This window comes from Sphaerodactylus townsendi, linkage group LG03 (genome assembly GCF_021028975.2).
Source record: "Sphaerodactylus townsendi isolate TG3544 linkage group LG03, MPM_Stown_v2.3, whole genome shotgun sequence".
Classification (NCBI taxonomy): Eukaryota; Metazoa; Chordata; class Lepidosauria; order Squamata; family Sphaerodactylidae; genus Sphaerodactylus; species Sphaerodactylus townsendi.
The window spans coordinates 8207114-8225625 of record NC_059427.1 but is presented as its reverse complement, the minus strand read 5'-3'; the positions used below and the strand labels follow the sequence as shown (position 1 = coordinate 8225625).

Sequence of the window (18512 nt, the reverse complement as noted above, 5' to 3'; positions counted from 1 at the left end):
TGCTTACATTGTGTAAAATCATTCTCCCCCAATCAAATTAAATGCATAACAGATTCCAGCTAGTCCCATGTACTTATTACATAGGAACTTAGTTCTAAGTAAATTATTGATATTCAAAACAACCCCCTTGAATATATTTTATACACACACACAATTTCCAAATTTCCCTGAAGATGCTTGTGTAAGCTTCCACAAAGGAAGGTTTGTGTCACCATATCCAGAGGTTTCCTTATATTATGGATGAACAAAAAGCTTTTGGATGTCCATTTTATTGAGGTATCCCCTCATAAACCTGACATACAATGTGAGATTTTTATCATCACTACAAAACAATTACAAAATACTTGCTATAATAACTTCAACTTGTGAGGTTTTCACAGACTTACCCTCAAATCTCACTCCACCAAATAACTGTTTATTTATTTATTTGGATTTACATCCCATCCTATCCCTGTTAGGGGCGCAGGGCAGGTTACAATATAAAACCAGTATTACACACATAAAACCATAACTAACAAAGCATCAATCCAATATTGCACAATTAAAACAATACTGTTTAGACAACAAAACAAGAAAAACAGCATTCAGTACAAAAACCCTGATGTTTATGATACATAATCCCCACCGTCAGCTCTTTCCCTCTCTCCCCCCTCCCCCGGAGGCCGAAAGGAGATGATCAAATTCCATTTGATCCAGCTGGCTAGGAGGAAAAGGCCTGGTGGAACAGCCACATCTTGCAGGCCCTGCTGAAATTAAGACAACTCCCGCAGGGTCCTGACATCACTCAGCAGCTTGTTCCACCAGGCAGGAGCCAGGGCCGTAAATGCCTTGGCTCTCGTTAAAGCCAGCTGGATATCTCTTGGGCCAGGGATCGCCAAAAGAGGGGAGGGGTCTTTGAGGGCAATGTGGAACACTTCTCATTCTATCAACACTGGGATGATCTCTCTCTTGGCTCTTACTGACACATTCTGCGCAGCATAGGCAGTTGAAGTTTCTCTTCCCATCAGATGTTTAGGTCTCACTAAAGTTGCCAAGATCCAAGTACAGCCTGAAGATCTCCTAGAATTACAACTGATCTCCAGAGTACACAGATCAGTTCCCCTGGAGAAAACAGATGCTCTGGAGAGTGGACTCTGTGGCTTTATACCCAGCTGATGTCCCTTCCCTCCCCAAACCCTGCCCCTCTTCAGGTTTCATCCCCAAATCTCCAGGCATTTCCCAACCCAGAGTCAGCAATCAAAAGGTCACACAAAATGTATTCCCCATTGGCCATGCAAACGACTTCTCTCCTGTGTATATTCTTCTGTATGTCATGAAATGCAAGACAATCGCAGCAACAGAAGAACAAAAGCTCTCTTCTCAGGGTGTATCTCCTGATTTTTTGGGCAAATAATAACTGATTCCATCATCCTGAAGATATCAGGATATATCTTGGGTCTCTGATCCAAGCCCAATTTCTGCCACCACCACCTCCTCCCCCAGTTGCCTGATGGCCTTCCAGTCTATGGAAACCTCAGCAAAGACCTGTTTCGCACACCTCTGGTAAGCTACTATAGAGGGGTGTGCTTGCCTGGGAGACCCACAAGTTAGAACTGACTGGGTTCAACCAACTCTAAGCATCTCTGCAACTGGACAGTCCAAGACTCATAAGTTGCCCAGACTAGCTGTAGAATATTTACATAAGTATTTCCCATGTAACAAACTGGGCCCTCAATTTAAATGGGACGCCAGCAAGGAAACACTTCTTGTGATGTTGTCTGGGGCACCAAGCTGGCAAACTAACGTGATTAAGGGACAGCATTAAAGATTGTGTCAAGGCACCTGCCACGTCTCAAGAGTCAAGTTCGTTTTAGTAGGGCTGACTCTGAATTGGGAAATTCCTGTAGATTTGGAGGGGGGAGCTTGGGAAAGACAGGAGGAAGGGGAGCAACTATACTGCTATAGACTTCACCCCACCAAAGCAGCCATTTTCTTCAGGGGAAATGTCTGTTGGTTAAAGATCAGTTCTATTTCCAGGAGGTCTCCAGGCCCAGCCTAGTAGCTGAAACCAGCTCCCAAGCATGCATCAAGGGAGCTGTTCCAATTCAGAATGAATCCTTGTGTGTGCTAAGGTTTTCCTGTTAAATTAAACTTGTCTCAGACTAACTCTGCTGTGGAACTTCTGATGTCTCACAAGGTGTGATGGTTTTTGGAAAATTTTCCCACATTCCGGGCATGGGTGAGTTTTCCTAGTGTGGATCCTCTCATGGTTTTTAAGAGATGAAATCCACATGAATTTTTCCTTGCAGTTGGTGCATTCAAAGGGTTTCTCTCCGGTGTGGATACGCTGATGCCTTCTTAGGTGTGACTTATGGTAGAAAAATTTTTCACACTTTAAGCATTTATGGGACTTCTCACTTGCAGAAATTCTTCTTAGGTACACCATGGATGAGTGGGACGTGCTTCGTAGGACTGGGGTTGGTTTCTCTCTCTTATGGCTCTTTCTATGTCTATCAAGAGACGAGCTCCACTGGAAAGCCTTTCCACAGTCAGGACATTTATAGGGTCTCAGTGGATACACTGAGGTGATACACTGATGTTCCTCCCATTCCCATGCACTCCTGAAGATTTTCCCACAGTGTGAGCATTTGTAGTTTCCTCCTTGTGAATAGGGGCCTTGGGAAGCTCCTTCTTCTCCCCTGTGGGTCTTTTTGTGTCGACAGAACGAAGAATTCCACGTGAACCTTTTCCCACACACTGCACACTGATAGCGTTTCTCTCCTGTGTGGAGGGGCTGATGTCTTTTCAAGAGTGCACTGCTGGAGAATTTTTTCCCACACACCAAGCAATGGTGGGACTTCTTTCCAGAGAATCCACACCGATGGATATCAAGGTCTGCTGTGCTACTGAAATTTTCCCCACACTTACAACAGATGCACATAATCTCTTTCCCCTGTTGTTTCTCACCAGGAGGAATGGGCGATGCCTCTTTTACGTGGATCTTTCTGTGCACAATTAGAGAGGTCCTCCAGGTAAAGCTTTTGTCACAGTCAGGGCACTGATAGGGTTTCTCTCCCGTGTGGAGGCGCTGGTGTCTTCCGAGGGCCGACCTGTCATAGAAAGCTTTCTCACAGTCTAGGCACTGATGTGGCTTCTTGTCAGTATGAATCTGCTGGTGCCTTCTGAGGGACCGCGAAGAAATGAAGCTTTTTTCACAGTGGAAGCATCTATATGGTCTTTCCCCAGTGTGGGTTCTGTTATGCAAGATGAGTTCAGACTTACGACTGAAGCTCTTCCCACACGCAAAGCACTTATTTCTTATCTTGCTTTTGCTGTGCCCCCACTGGAGTTCAGCTACATTGGGTTTCCTGTTGACCTCTTCGCAAGTATCAGATTCACTCCCTTCCTCCACTGGGTGGGTTACCTGCTTCTGTTCTAGTATGTGTTGATTCTCTAAAACTTCTCTGTTATTGAAGAACTGGGGGCCACTGACATTGGCTTGTTCCAGAGTCATCCCTTGAAGTTCTATCTGTTTTGCAGTTTCTTGGGGATAGTGCTCTTCATTGTTACTGAGCTTCCCATGATCTGTTGAAGGAACTGGAGAATTTACCCATTAGGAGTTGCCTTGGCCAAGGAAATAGTCTACACCGTTTACGTTAATGGCAAGGGAATCAGGGAGCTGGGGGCAGGGAGAGGACAGATTCTGCTTAGATACATGAACCAGCAATTTAAAAATGGCTATCTGGATAGCCAGGAGAGAGAAATGGGTCTGTGTAAATTATTCCCTTTAAGAAATTAATTGTTTGGTATCAAAACCCAGATTTTGAGATAGCTAGATAATTTATGCAAATTAAGCAACTAGGTATATACTTCTATATTTTCCATAAATTCATTCTGCTAGTCAGGTGGAGGAGCAGAGAGCTACTTAAGACACAGAAACGATACCCCTTGATCTCCAGAAATCCTGGCTGCTCAGATGACCACAGAACTGTTCAGATTCTCCCCCTCACTACAGGAAATAATTAACAGTTTGCAAGCTTCACACACAAAAGCTCATTCCGCACATGCAGAATAATGCACTTTCAAACTGCTTTCAGTGCTCTTTGAAGCTGTGCGGAATAGCAAAATCCACTTGCAAACAGTTGTGGAAGTGGTTTGAAAATGCATTATTTTGCATGTGCGGAAGGGGCCTTAGTCTGTATAAAGAACTCAAAGTGGCTTGCATTACTCTCCTTTCCTCCCCTTTACACTCCCAGCAATCTTGTGAGGTTGGTTAAGATGAGAGTCTGTGACTGACCCAAGGTCCCCCAGCAGGCTTCCATGGCAAAATGGAGGATTCAGATCTTGGTCTCCTAATTCCTAATCCAGGGGTCTGCAACCTGCGGTTCTCCAGATGTTCATGGACTACAATTCCCATCAGCCCCTGCTAGCATGGCCAATTGGCAGGGGCTGATTGGATTTGCTGGCAGGGGTTGATTGGATTTGTAGTCCATGTACATCTGTAGTCCATGAACATCTGGAGAGCCGCAGGTTGCAGACCCCTGTCCTAATCTAACACCCTAATCGCAATGGTATGCTGCCTCAATGCAATTTTAGTGGGAGAATCAATTAATCTAAATATCCCTACATTCTAGATTTGTAAAGAAAGCAAAGAGAAGAAAATCATTTTTTAAAATACCCAGAAACAATGCAAACAGTTTAAAACGCAAAAGTAAAAAAGAAAATAAGATTACTCTGTTCACCTTTCAGCCATTTATTTATAATACATACCAACAAAGTAATATGTTCAAAACCATATTGTAGTTATTTGGGTAGTGTTGGGTGAACTTCATAGGGCCTTTCAATAAGGTTAAACTTAAACACATTCAGAAACATAGCAGATTCATTCATGGAGGTTCTGTGTGGTCTTCATTAATAAAGAACAACCCAGCTGGATCATACCAAGCATTCCTTCAAGACAATATCCTATTCTTAACAGTGGTTATTTCCTCCCATCATAACAAATTTCCTTTTTCTCCAAACCAACACCACCTGGATGGCCCAGGCAAGCCTGACCTGGTCAGATCTCAGAAGCTAAGCTGGGTTGGCTCCTGTTTCTCTTTGGATGAGACTGCCAAGGAAATCCAGGATAGCTACACAGAGGGAGCCAATGGGAAATCACCCCTGAATGTTTCTTGCCTGGAACACTCTATAGCAAGGGAGTCAAACTCATTTGTTAAGAGGGCAGATATGACTTAGCTGGGCTGAACCTGGTGAGCCAGGGGGAGGGGTGGCTGCCCTCAGCAGGTTCATCAGCCCAGATCAGCACTGGTGAAGAGCTGCTGCAGCTAGTGACCTTGCAGAAGGCTCACCAGTCCACATCAGAACCTTTTGAGAGGCCTCATCAACCTAAGAGCAAGTTAAGATAACCCCCATCCTTGCTTGCTCCATATTGGGAGCAAGGAGGTTGCCTCAGCTGAGGGGCTGGGTTTGTTTCAGCTGGCTCATAGGCCTGATTGGCTCTCTCAAGGGGGCAGATCCAGCTCCTGGGCTGTATGCCTTAGCATACCAGGTGCTCGGGAGCAGCAGCAGCAGAAGGCCATTGCTTCCCAAAGGCACCTGATGGGCCACTGCGAGTAGCAGAGTGCTGGACTAGATGGACTCTGGTCTGATCCAGCTGGCTTGTTTCCTGGAAGTAGGGGTGGGTAGCGTGGTGGCCAAGTTTGCAGATGATACCAAATTATGTAGGGTGGTGAGAACCACAAAGGATTGCAAAGAGCTCCAAGCGGACCTTGATAAATTAGGTGAGTGGGCTAAGAAATGGCAAATGCAGTTCAATGTAGCAAAATGCAAAGTGATGCACACAGGGGCAAAAAATCCAAACTTCACATACAAGCTACAAGGGTCAGTGCTATCAGTCACAGACCAGGAAAGGGATTTAGGCGTCTTAGTTGATAGTTCCACGGGAATGTCAACTCAATGCATGGCAGCTGTGAAAAAGGCAAACTCTATGCTGGGGATCATTAGGAAAGGAATTGATAATAAAACTGCAAAGATTGTCATGCCCTTATATAAAGCAGTGGTGCGACTGCACTTGGAGTACAGTTCTGGTCGCCACATCTCAAAAAGGATATCGAAGAGATAGAAAAAGTGCAGAGAAGGGCAACGATGATTGAGGGACTGGAGCTCCTTCCCTATGAGGAGAGGCTGCAGAGTTTGGGACTCTTTAGTTTGGAGAGGAGACGGCTGAGGGGGGATATGATTGAAGTCTATAAAATGATGCATGGGGTAGAAAATGTTGACAGAGAGAAATTTTTCTCTCTTTCTCACAATACTAGAACCAGGGGGCATTCATTGAAAATGCTGGGGAAGAAGAATTAGGACTAATAAAAGGAAACACTTCTTCACGCAACGTGTGATTGGTGTTTGGAATATGCTGCCACAGGAGGTGGTGATGGCCACTAACCTGGATAGCTTTAAAAGGGACTTGGACAGATTTATGGAGGAGAAGTCGATTTATGGCTACCAATCTTGATCCTCTTTGGTCTGAGATTGCAAATGCCTTAACAGACTGAGAGCAACAGCCGCAGAAGGCCATTGATTTCACATCCTGCATGTGAGCTCCCAAAGGCACCTGGTGGGCCACTGCGAGTAGCAGAGAGCTGGACTAGATGGACTCTGGTCTGATCCAGCTGGCTTGTTCTTATGTTTTTATGTTTGACATCCATGCTCTATGGGGTCACCACAAGTCGGCTCCAACTTGATGGTCAAATAATAACAGCAAAACCTCCAACTGTCTGTCACTGTACACTCGGGCAACTTGGAAATCAGAAATTGCCCAAGAAGCACCTGGGAGATGGGGTGCAATTCTAAAAACCTGAAAAAGTCACACCCCACGAATGCCCAAGTCACCAGAACCTTGAAGCAGGAACCCTGTTTAGGTCTGCTGACATCCAAGTGGACCCTGGAGTTCTCCTGGCATTTTAACAGAGTTCTAGCCCACTGAGGTAAGTTGATCTGGGGAAAAATGGCAGCTTTGGAGGAAAGAGCCTGCAGCATCATATCCCCACTGAGCTCCTTCCCGTGCCCAAACTCTGCCCCTTCACCAGGCATTACCGCCCCCAAATCTCCAAGAATTTCCCAAGCCAGAGTTGCCTTGGGAAGGATGGCTGCCAGCCACACCTAGCTCTGGGTCAGGAAATTCCTGGAGGTTTGGTGGGATGGAACCCAGGGTGGGTAGTTTGGGAAAGGAAGGGACCTCACTGGAGAATAATGCCATAGAGCCCAGCCTCCAATGCAGCCATTTTCTCCAAAGGAACCGACCTCTGTTGTCAGGAGGCCAGTACTCATGCTGGAGATCTCGGACCTAGACCTAGTCCCATCTGGAAACGCTACTTGCCCCCAGCCCCCAGATGCTGCCCAACAAATCAAGAAAATTGCAGACGTTTTGCTGGGAAAATAATAGCCAGTTAGTTGAGGTTCTTTTAGAATAAATTATGTATTGCAATGTGAAAGTACAAAGCAACATTGCAGCCTCAATAATTTTACTAAGGAAAAGAGAATAGCAACACTACCCAAATAACTACAATATGGTTTTGAACATTTTACTTTGTTGGTACGTACTATAAATAAATCTGAACAATTACAATTTGTCTTATATTGTGTATAATTACATGAAATCTCTACCCAAATTATTTTATTTTATTAAATTTCTATACCTCCTCTCCCTTTTCGGGCTCAGGGCAGTTCACAACAAATAATATACATAAAGAACAACATACAAATACTATAGAATTATAAAACTATAAATACTATAAGCTCTCTTCATATATTTTGTAATGTTATGTTTATCTATTTTGTAATGAAACTTTGCAATAAATCTATTTTGTAATGTCATGTTCTGTAATTTGGAAGGAGATTTCATGTAACCATAATTGATTTATACACATGACATTTTGTAACTGTTCGGATTTATTTATAATACATACCAACAAAATATTGTGTTCAAAATCACATAGTAGTTATTTTGATACTGTACTGTCGAAGGCTTTCACGGCCGGAATCACTGGGATGTTTTGTGGTTTCCGGGCTGTATGGCCGTGTTCTAGTAACATTTTCTCCTGACATTTCGCCTACATCTATGGCTGGCATCTTCAGAGGAGCACATTTTTATACTGTTGCTGTTCTCATTCCCTGATTCTGTAACAACCCCATTCACTTGCTATCAATTTTTTTTTTACTGGCAAACATTTCAGAGCCAGCAAATGACTCAGAAGTGAAGAATTCTTACCCTGGAGAGGGAGATCTTGCTCTTGCTTGGCTTCCATGGAGAACAGTGGCTGGTTCTGCACACTGGGCTGGTTCTGGACAATGAGCTGGTTCTGCACACTGGGCTGGTTCTGCACACTGGGCTGGTTCTGCATAATGAGCTGGTTCTGCATAATGAGCTGGTTCTGCACACTGGGCTGGTTCTGCATAATGAGCTGGTTCTGCACACTGGGCTGGTTCTGGACAATGGGCTGGTTCTGCACACTGGGCTGGTTCTGCACACTGGGCTGGTTCTGCACAATGAACGAGTGAATCAACTCCGGCTCCTGCAAGTTCTCCCCTTGTGGCTCCGCCATCTACAAAAATGGTACAAGGCCTCTCCCTGTTATTTATCCATTCATTCCATTTTTCCTCCAAGGAGGACTGGGTACCTGATGATTCCCTTTTCCGCTTCATGCCCACAACAACCTTCTGAGATAGAGAGGGGAAGCTGGTCCATCTAGTGAGCTTTGTGACTAATAAGAACTCGAACCTGAGCTTCCCCACTCTTTGTCTAACAGACGCCTACTCCAGGCTGAGTCTTACCTATTTTATTAGTGTGTATGAATGAATAACTTTATTGTTGAGGCCATAGGCCCTCACAACATAATCAAAACAAATAGTTTAAAACAGCTACAAATTAAACATACAATAAAATATCCATAATTAATATGGAAAATCAGACATTATTAAAATAATTAAACAGCTGGACTAATGGGTGCATCACGATTTGTTATCATAAAGTTTTTTTCCTTAATGTTAAGTGATAGAAGGATAAAGGTAGCAACAGTATAAATAGAAGAAAACAGTATAAATAGAAGAAAAAGAAGAAGTGGATTTATACCCCATTTTTCTTAACCATAAGGAGCCTCAAAGCAACTTACAAACTCCTTCCCTTCCTTTCTCCACAATAGACACCTTGTGAGGTAAGTGGGGCTGAGAGTTTTGAGAGAACTGTGACTAGCCCAAGGTCATCTAGCAAGCTTCACGAGGAGGAGTGGGAAACAAATCTAGTTCACCAGATAAGAGTCTGGGGTTCACGTGGAAGAGCAGGGAATCAAAACTGGTTTCCTAGATCAGAATCCACTGCTCTTAACCACCACATTGGCTTTCTGAATGGAATGTATGAAAAGACATCTGTCAACAAAAAAAAGATTTTGATCCTCAGCAGAAACAGAAAAGTTTAACACCACGCACACGTGCATGGCTTTCTAGCTTGGAAAATTCCCGGAAGTTTCATGGTGGCGGCTGGGAAGGGTGGCATTTGGGAGGGGAGAGAGCTCAGCAAGGATGTGGCATGGGCTTGTTGATATCCACGCGGGGTCTGGAAATCCCCTAGAATTACACCTCATCTCTGGAGTTTTATCCAGTTCCCCTGAATAAAATGGCTGCTTTTTTGGGGGGGGGGGACCCTATGGCAGTATACCTTGCTGAGGTCCCAACCCACTCCCCAGGCTCCAACCACATCCAGGAATTTCCCAGACTGGAGTTGGGAATGTGATACCAGAATCTGTTTTCCAAAGCCACCATTTTCTCTAGGGGGACTGATCTTTGTTGCCTGGAAATAAATATCATTCCAAGAGAACATCAGACCCCATCTGGACGTTGCCAGCCTTACATGACGTGGAAAGAAATTAAGCCTCAGTAAACAGGAGGGATGCTGACATGGTACAGCCAGAGCCAGTTCTTGAAAGGGAGACCTCCAAGGGATGCTCTGCCGAGGAAAGCAAGGGCAAACCACTTCTGCTCCTCACTTGTCTTGCAAGCCCTTTGTTGGCTGTGATTCGATGGCACTCTACATACTCACACAAATGTGAGTGCCAAGAACTATCTCCTCTCAGATCCACACACTTTGCCTTAAATTGGGGCGGGGGGGGGGGGGGGGGGCTTTTTTTCCCACTTTCCCATTATTGCCTATGCATTGATTGATTTATATCCTCCTTTTCTCCCCAGTTGGGACTCAAATCATCATTCTCCCCTCCTCTGTTTACTCACAACAGCCTTGTGAGGTGGGCCAGATCAGCCCATGATCACCCAGGGAGCTTCTATGAAACGGGGATTCCAACTTGGATTGCCCAGAGTCCTAATCTGCTACTCTATTTGCACTGTGCCCTAGGCAGAAATTCCACAGACTTCATCCTGCCCTCTTATGCCCTTCTGGGCTCACTCTGTTGTCCCATGCCAGGAAATGTATGCTGAATTGCTAAATGTTTTCCGTTTTGTTGGGTTACCCAGAGGCAGATTCTTCCCATTCCTTCCAGACCCACATTTCACCCCAAGGCTTCCTATTTCTGAAAACCATCCCTTCCAATAGCATAGCCTTGCTTTTCTCCAACTCCCCCTCAAAGCCCACCTTTTCCTCACACGTTCCCCCCACCCAGTGAGTTTTCAACCCCAAAGCCTAAGTAAAGAGACACCCACAACTTAGGTTCATTCTTTGGCTGAGGCTTCCTGTTGTCCAGATTTCATCTCCTGGCCTCCCAACTCACAATCATATTTATCATTTATATTTATTTATTGATAGTTGATGCCAACCCCTTCGGCCTTGGTTTTATCCTGTTAATTTGGAAATTCACTCTGTTGCTATCTGGGCTTGTGATTTTAGACATAGTGATTCATATTTTGTATTGCTATGTTTTAAACTTAGCCCGTCTCTGATTGGGGAGGGCGGGATACAAATCTAATGAACAAATAAATAGTCTGGGGGGGTGTGGGGTTTCTGGACTGTATGGCCAGGTTCTAGTAGCATTTTCTCCTGATGTTTCACCTGCATCTGAGACTGGCATCTTCAGAATTGGCTTACAAAATTCTCCCTTTCTCCCTTTCATCTTCCTAACAACCCTGTCAAGTAGGTTAGGTTGAAAAGTATGTAACTGGCCAAAGGTCACCCAGCAACATGGTTGCCAACTCCAGGCTCAGAAATTCCTGGTAGTGTGGACCTTGGGAATGGCTGGGTTTGGGGAGGGAAGGGACCTCAGCAGGGTGTAATTCCATGGAGTACACCCCCAAAAGTTGCCATTTCTTCCAGAAGGATTATCATCTTTGTAGTCCAGAGACCAGTTGTAATCCTGGGAGATCTCCCGGGCCCACTTGAAAGTTGCCAGCCCAACCCAACAAGTTTCCCTCAGCAGAGTGCGGATTCAGTTCTGAGTCTCTCAGATCCTAGACTGTCAGAGGAGACAGAGAGAGGAAAACAGGAAGGCAGAAAGATACTCTTCCCCTCACAGGAAAAAAAATGAAAATATTCTCTTACCTGCTGTTTCCAAGTCTCAAGCAGGAAATCCTCAGCCAGGGTCACGGCATGTGTACAGGTCTCGGGGCAATTTCTCCTGACCCAGTTCTGCATTTCCACAGGCAGGACAGTTAGGAATTGCTCCAAAATCAGGAGCTCCAGGATCTGCTCCTTTGTTTGCTTCTCAACCTTCAGCCAATCGTTACAAAGTTCCTGGAGCCGGATGTACGTCCCCCTCGGCCCCTCGGCCTCCAGGTAGCAGAACTGCCGGAAGTGTTGGCGACTCTTCTCCCTGCTCATGGCATCGCCTCGCAAGATGGCCGTCTTCACTTTCTCATAATCCTCTCTGTCTGCAGCCTCCATTTTGAGAAAAGTTTGCTTGGCTTCTCCCCGGAGGGCTGGCTGGAGTCGAGTCATCCAGTCTTCCTTGGGCCACTGACATGCTTCAGCCACTTGCTCAAAGGAGGCCAGGAAGGCCTTGGCGTCGTCCCAAGGTGTGGGCTCCTCAGGTAACTGGGTGACACCACACCCCAACTGAGGGACCTCCACGGTCTTCAGGAACTCTTGCAGCTGGGTTTCCCAGAGCTGGGCTAACCCTCTTTCTAGTTCTTCTTTCATATGATGCAGAGCTGCTGTTCCCAGGGGTCCGCCAATACCCCCCAACAGCATTGCTTCAGAGGACTGGCTTCCCCAGGCTGAGTCCATCTTGCCTTGCTGATCTAGTGCCCTGCAGTCCTGCAGTCACCCACCACCCTAGAAGCATAATTGAAAACAAAGGCATATATTTAAAAACAAAGATTTTCCTGTTCAGCAGCCCATGTTTCTTCAGAGCTCACAAGCTTGACCTGGTACCTACCCCAAGTATCTGACTGCATTAGGGTTGCCAACCTCCAGGTGTGGCCGAGAGATCACCAAGAATTCCAATCGATCCCCAGACAACAGATATCAGTTTCCCTGGAGAAAATGGCTGCTTTGGAGGATAGACTGTATGGCATTATACCAGGGTGGATTTGATGTATGTATGCTGACACCCAGAGAAATTTTCCAAACCTTGAAAAGTAAACTTCTAGAACAGGAATATCATATCTTGTTGGGGCAAGCAAACAAATCATGCTCACCCCTCTCTGTCGGAATAATACCGGAACAGGGGCACATAGCCAAATATCTTGAATTGTTAACTGAACCCCAACAGAGACGGATTATCACAAGGGCCAGATCCAATACCTTCCCATCGGCCATTACAAAGGGTCGCTACTTATCCATACCTCTTCAGGATCGGGTTTGTCCACACTGTAAAAATCAAGTGGAGACTCTTGTTCACATTATACTCAACTGTCCGAGATATGTGGGCATTAGGAATTTCTATCCCAGGCTGGCCCTAGACAAATCTGAAAGTGACTCTGACTGTTCTGTTGTGGCACTTCTGTTAAACAACAACTCTTGGAAAAAGTAGCAAAATTTCTTTTACAAGTGACCAAACTCTCTTAAGTAATGTATACTGCCATATAGTCTTCCTGTCTGCGCTTTGAATGTACTCTTGATTTGTATTTCAAAAATGTCTGGCAATGCTCTAGAACCTATTTTAAATGCCAAATAAAGGTTGTTGTTGATTTGATGTAAATCAAACTGATTTAAATCATCAGTCAGCAAGACTTGACTTAAATCATGGTTTCACATAAAGGCTCATTCTTGCGGGTATAATATTTACAACCAGATGAAGGTTTTGTTTTTAGAATAATGCCTGCCTTAACATAGATGTAAGAACTTCATTAAAATATTCCCAAACTTGGTCACTTTCATGACCTGCTGCAATTATAGATTTTCTCTTCCAGAGAGAATAATCCGATAAACCTAAGGCTACATGCACAAGGATCACAAAACTTGTGAAATATTCTGCTCAAAAGGTGACACTTTAAGTATTACTGTTTGCTTTTCGCTCCTCATATATAGTGCCTTGTGCAGATCTATTCCACAACAAATGGAACTTCTTGAAACTTAGCACTTACAGAGTTTTGTGGTTGATTCCATGTACATAGATTTGCAAATAAACAATGGAATTATAGTCTTCCTCACAACTCTATGTTTATTTTATTTATTTCAATTTTCAATTTATATACCGCCCGATTTTATAACATTTTTACTGTGAAGATGAGGCATGTTACCTGAGCAGACACAAATCCACAGCTTTGAGAACTGCAAAACCAAGAATGTGATATCTTCTAGATGGAAAAAAAACCTGCCTAAAATAATCTAGACAGACACCTCTGAAAGAGCATGACATTGTGAATGGATTAATAGAATTCATTTACCAAAATAAATTAACATTACATGAATATACAGTCTCATGCTACATGATTAAAAATTAATCCTTATTTCATAGTGAATACCCTTTGGTCTTATCTTAAATAGAATATTTTAAATAGAAATCTTAAAATAGAAAACTTTTTAAACTATAGATTTCTTCCTCAAAAGGCTTTTTCTTTTAAAAACCCAATTTAAATTTTAAAAACCCAATTTTTACTGTTTTAAATTTGATTTTTATCTACCCTGCATTGTACTCTGTTGTGGTCTCTTCCCAGGCACTCCCAAATCTGCAAGAATTTCCAAGTCTAGAAGTGGTAACCCCAGGCTATATCCACACAGCTTTGGAGATTGTTCTCTCAATGAGTTGTTAATCTTTTCCAACTGGATTATCCTGCCTGCACCATAGCAATCTAGTCACAAATGACTGCTGTATTGGGCAACAAGACTGCGGGTTCAACACAATGCAAGGATAGCCTCTACTTATTTATTTCAATTACAGTACACCTGGGACACAAAGCTGCTAACAGCAAACAGTTGTCCTCCCCCCTCAACGGCCCTGCAAGGAGAAAGTGACTGGCCCAAAATCACCCAACAAGATTAGGTCTCCCAGATCCTATTCTATCCCACTCTATCCACTACACCACACTGGTTCAGAGGTATCCTGGTGAACAGCCATTGATAGGCTAATGTTTTTTTAAAGGATACATCTAACCCCCTTTCAAAGGCCATCTAAGATAGCCGTCACCACCACATCTTGTGGCAGAGAGTTCCAGAGATCATGCCCATTCAAGTTTGCTGTCAATCAGTTTTGTTGGATGATCACACATTTTTGTGTTCTCTGAGCACAAGTTAGGGTATTCTAAGATACAGAAGGAACAGGAGCAAGTGTGGTGTAGTGGTTAAGTGAGTCAGATTAGTGAAAGACCCAGGTTTGAATCCCCACTTGTACCATAGAAGCTCACAGGGTGGCTTTGGCTCCAGTCATACTCTCAGACTAACCTACATCACAGGGTTGCTGTGAGGATAAAACAGAGGAGAGGAGACTAGTGTAAGTTGCTTTGGGCCCCCACTGGGGAAAAGACAGGGTATAAATGAATTAAATAAATAACAGAGAAGCTAAAATGATGGACTATTGAAAAACAATCTAGAAAAGACAATTTTAGACACATCAACATTTTAGTTCAGGGCTCAGTCTTAGGCTGAAACATAAAGCCTGTATACCAACATTTGCGCGCATATATATATATATATGGTCTTTGCGCGCATATATATATATGGTCTTTCTACTCACATTCTCTATCACATGCCATCCCTATTCCACCCTTGCTATAGTGGGAAAGTTTTCCCATCAACCACCTAACAGCAGGCAGAAACTCCACAGGTAAAGATCTGCCCCATCACTACATGCTGCACTAAGTTGGGGGGGGGGAAGAAGAGGGGGGCACTTACACACACACACACACACACACACACATATAGTTACTGTGCAGATGTTTATGTCAGTTATATATTTTAAATTTCTTTATTAAAGAATATTGTTAAAAGATGTTACAGAAAGCAAAATGAAAAGGTAGGTAATATATAGGATATTTTACATATTGTTAAATCGTGTTTTATCGTTAAGTTCATGATATCCAATGATAACCAAATATATATTTAATAATAATGAATGACGTTTAATTTAATTAATATGCACAGCCAATTCTATCCTCCTCATACCCTGCTGGCTCGGGCCCAGAGTCCCTCTAGTTCAGTGGGAACCTACTTTCCAGATAAAATTAGAACTACACTCTCCATTTCATCAGTTTCACCAGCATGGCCAATTGGCCATGCTGGTAGGGGCTGTTGGGAATTGTAGTTCCTGAACATCTGGAGAGCCGCAGGTTCCCTACCCCTGCGTCTAGTTCAACATCCCATTTTCCACAGCACCCAGTAAGCCGTCTCAGAAAGCACACGGCTCAAGCTGCCGTTCAAACAAAGGTATACTGCCCCTGGAAAAAAAGAGGTTCCATTTTATCCAGGGCACGTGATAGCTATTGGCAGACCCATCCGCCATCAATACCCTTTTCAACCTACGTCGCACGTGCTCAGCCTAATTTACCGTAAATTGTCGTGAGGATAATAGCGGAGGGGGAAAAAAACCACTCTTGCAGTCCCACAGTGGAGCAGACGTTGGGTCCCTCATTGGAGACAGCGGGACGGTACAAATGACACAGATAAAAACAAAATAAATAATAAATAATAAAAAAAATGCCGGCAGCGAGCCCCACAAGTGAATTAGTGACTCTTTGTGAAGAAGAAAAAATATATATATTTTTTGTTTTGCCCTGAATCCACTGCCTATCATCAACTTCATTGGCCGCCTCTGAGTTCGAATTATGAATGATTTTAGGCTTTAGGCCACTGTAAGCCGCCCTGAGCCCTTTAGGGGGAGGGCGGAATATATATAAAAACAACAACAACAAATAAATAAATAAATTTTTAAAAAGGTCTTTCTACCCACATTCTCCATCACATGCCATCCCTATTCCACCCTTGCTATAGTGGGAAAGTTTCCCCATCAACCACCCAACAGCAGGCAGAAGCTCCACAGGTGAAGATCTGCCCCATCACTACATGTTGCACTAAGTTGGGAGGAGGGGGGGGGCGTGGAAAGAAGAGGGGGAAAACTTGCACTTTTATACCTAACCCGGGGGGGGGGGGGCGGGATTTAATTTATATTAAAAATGGTTTTAAATTTCACCAGCTGTAAACTAGCAGCAACCCATGCCTGTGTACTCAACTGATCTCAAAATCATAAAGTTATTATTTCTCCTCCAAGAACGATTCCCTCCAGGCACAGTTTAATAACCACGCTTTAGGAAACTCACCAGCTCTGGAGCGCACGGCCGTCGTCTGGGAAAACCCAGGAAAACGTCCAGAAGAAAGGGGGAGAAATCTCCTATGCAGATACCAGATTACCGGATCCCACCCCTCCCAATCAGGGAATGATCCCACCCCACGCCCCCTTTCTCTGCATTGGCCATCTGAGTATCTTTGTGGCTCTTTTAGGGCTGGAGCCTTCGAGCTGTCCCATTTAGTTTCTTAATTCTCCTAATGGCTCGTTTTGGGGTTTCTTGAGTCTTTAAACAGCACGGATTCTGCACGCGAATTTAAAACGTACTACCTCTGCAGGAATTCAACAGCCTGTTTCCTCAGCGGTGAACTCCCATCTTATTCCTTTATGTTCAGGATCACCCCTCCTGGTACAAACTCTGCAGCGCTGCTCACAACTGGGGTGCGAATCTCGCCTGGTTTTTCCTGGGAGTAAACTCAATGGAGAGCAATGAGGCTGCTGTTGGAATAAATGCCCTGGGTTAGCGTTGTGCATGGCTGGGTTTTTAAACATTATTGGTTCTGGTGGGTTTTCCGGGCTGTGTGGCCGTGGTCCGGTGGATTGATGAGTTGGATTGGAACTATTTGTGACAGGCAGAAATTATCAGAGATTATCAGAGAAATACACCCGGGATACACCTCTGAAGATGCCAGCCACAGATGCAGGCGAAACATTAGGAACAAGATCTACGGCCCCTTACGCACACGCAGAATAATGCGTTTTCAAACCATTTCCACAACTGTTTGCAAGTGGATTTTGCTATTCCGCACAGCTTCAAAGAGCATTGAAAGCAGTTTGAAAGTGCATTATTCTACATGTGCGGAAGGAGCCTACCAGACCAGGGCCAAACAGCCTGGAAAACCCACCAGAACCAGTTGAATCCGGCCATGAAAGCCTTCGGCAATACATTAAACATTATTATTTAATGGTGTTTTGAGTTTGATTGCTATGTTTTTTTATCCTTCCTTTAAAGAACTGCGGGGAATGTTTAAGGTTGCCAACCTCCAGGTGGTAGCTGGAGATATTTGGGAACTAGTCTACAACTGGAGAAAATGGCTGTTTTTGAGGCATTACACCCTACTGAGGTCCCTCTCCAAACACAGCCCTTCCTAGAGTCTTGTGGCAATAGTTGCAAACCTCCTGGTGCAGCCTGGAGATCTCCTAGAATTACATTGGATCTCTAGATTGCAGAGATCAGTTCCCCAGAACAAAATGGCTGCCTTAGACTCCATTTGCCAGTGATCAAACACTTTTGTGTTCTGTTTGGTGTAACACCCAATAATTGTTATTGGCCTTTCCATGCTATGTGTGCTTTTATGTTTTTATGGAAATTATTAGTACATAATTTATTTTATATGTTTTTAATGTTGAAATGTGTTAGTGTTTGAAGCTTGCATCCTTGGCAACCCTATTTTGGTGAAAGAGAAGCATAGAACTAGTTTAAATAAATGCATCAATTATACCCTGCTGAGGTCCCTCCCTGCCATTGCCACCCCCAAATCTCCAGGGATTTCCCCACCCAGAGTCAGCAACCCGATTCTCCCCTACACCTCTTTATCTTCACAACCCTGAAAGGTAGATCAGACCTAAACAGAGCAAATGGCCCAAGGTCACCCAACAAAGTTTCCATGTCAGAGTGCTGCACATTACTAAGTTTAGACACGGTCCAGTTCTGAAGTAGGGACAGCTTTATTTCCTTTTATTTAAAAGTTTTCTATCTTGCATTGGCCTCCAAAGACTGATTTGAGAAACTATGTAAGGGTGGGACTTGTAAAAGGCAGCATTTTAGCCCTCCCCCACAAAGCCACCAAAAAGGCCACCCACAGATAGAAGAAT

The 18512-nt window shown here is 44.1% G+C and overlaps 1 protein-coding gene across 3 annotated transcripts; it reads right to left on the bottom strand.

The window, feature by feature from the left end:
* Nucleotides 1-298: 298 nt before the first annotated feature.
* On the bottom strand, nt 299-16723 carry LOC125428589 (zinc finger protein with KRAB and SCAN domains 3-like). 3 transcript variants are annotated; one of them, XM_048488983.1, is made up of 4 exons: nt 16672-16723; nt 11519-12250; nt 8249-8582; nt 299-3576 (listed from the first exon to the last, which is right to left on the bottom strand). In XM_048488983.1, the coding sequence occupies exons 2-4, from the start codon at nt 12200-12202 to the stop codon at nt 2126-2128; spliced, it is 2469 nt and encodes an 822-aa protein (XP_048344940.1). In that variant the 5' UTR covers nt 12203-12250; nt 16672-16723; the 3' UTR covers nt 299-2125. The 3 variants fall into 3 exon arrangements, with proteins under 3 accessions (XP_048344940.1, XP_048344939.1, XP_048344941.1); XM_048488982.1 differs by lacking the exon at nt 16672-16723 and having other exon boundaries at nt 11519-12440; XM_048488984.1 differs by lacking the exon at nt 16672-16723 and having other exon boundaries at nt 8249-8519; nt 11519-12440.
* Between the last annotated feature and the right edge of the window lie 1789 nt (nt 16724-18512).

Bases quoted from the DNA above. Each gene is read 5' to 3' on its own strand.
- LOC125428589 (XM_048488983.1), bottom strand. From the start codon at position 12,202: ATGGACTCAGCCTGGGGAAGCCAGTCCTCTGAAGCAATGCTGTTGGGG. The intron at 8,583-11,518 runs GTAAGAGAATAT...CCATTTTTGTAG, and splicing joins TTGAGACTTGGAAACAGCAG to ATGGCGGAGCCACAAGGGGA. The intron at 3,577-8,248 runs GTAAGAATTCTT...TAAATTCTCCAG, and splicing joins GCAAGATCTCCCTCTCCAGG to TTCCTTCAACAGATCATGGG.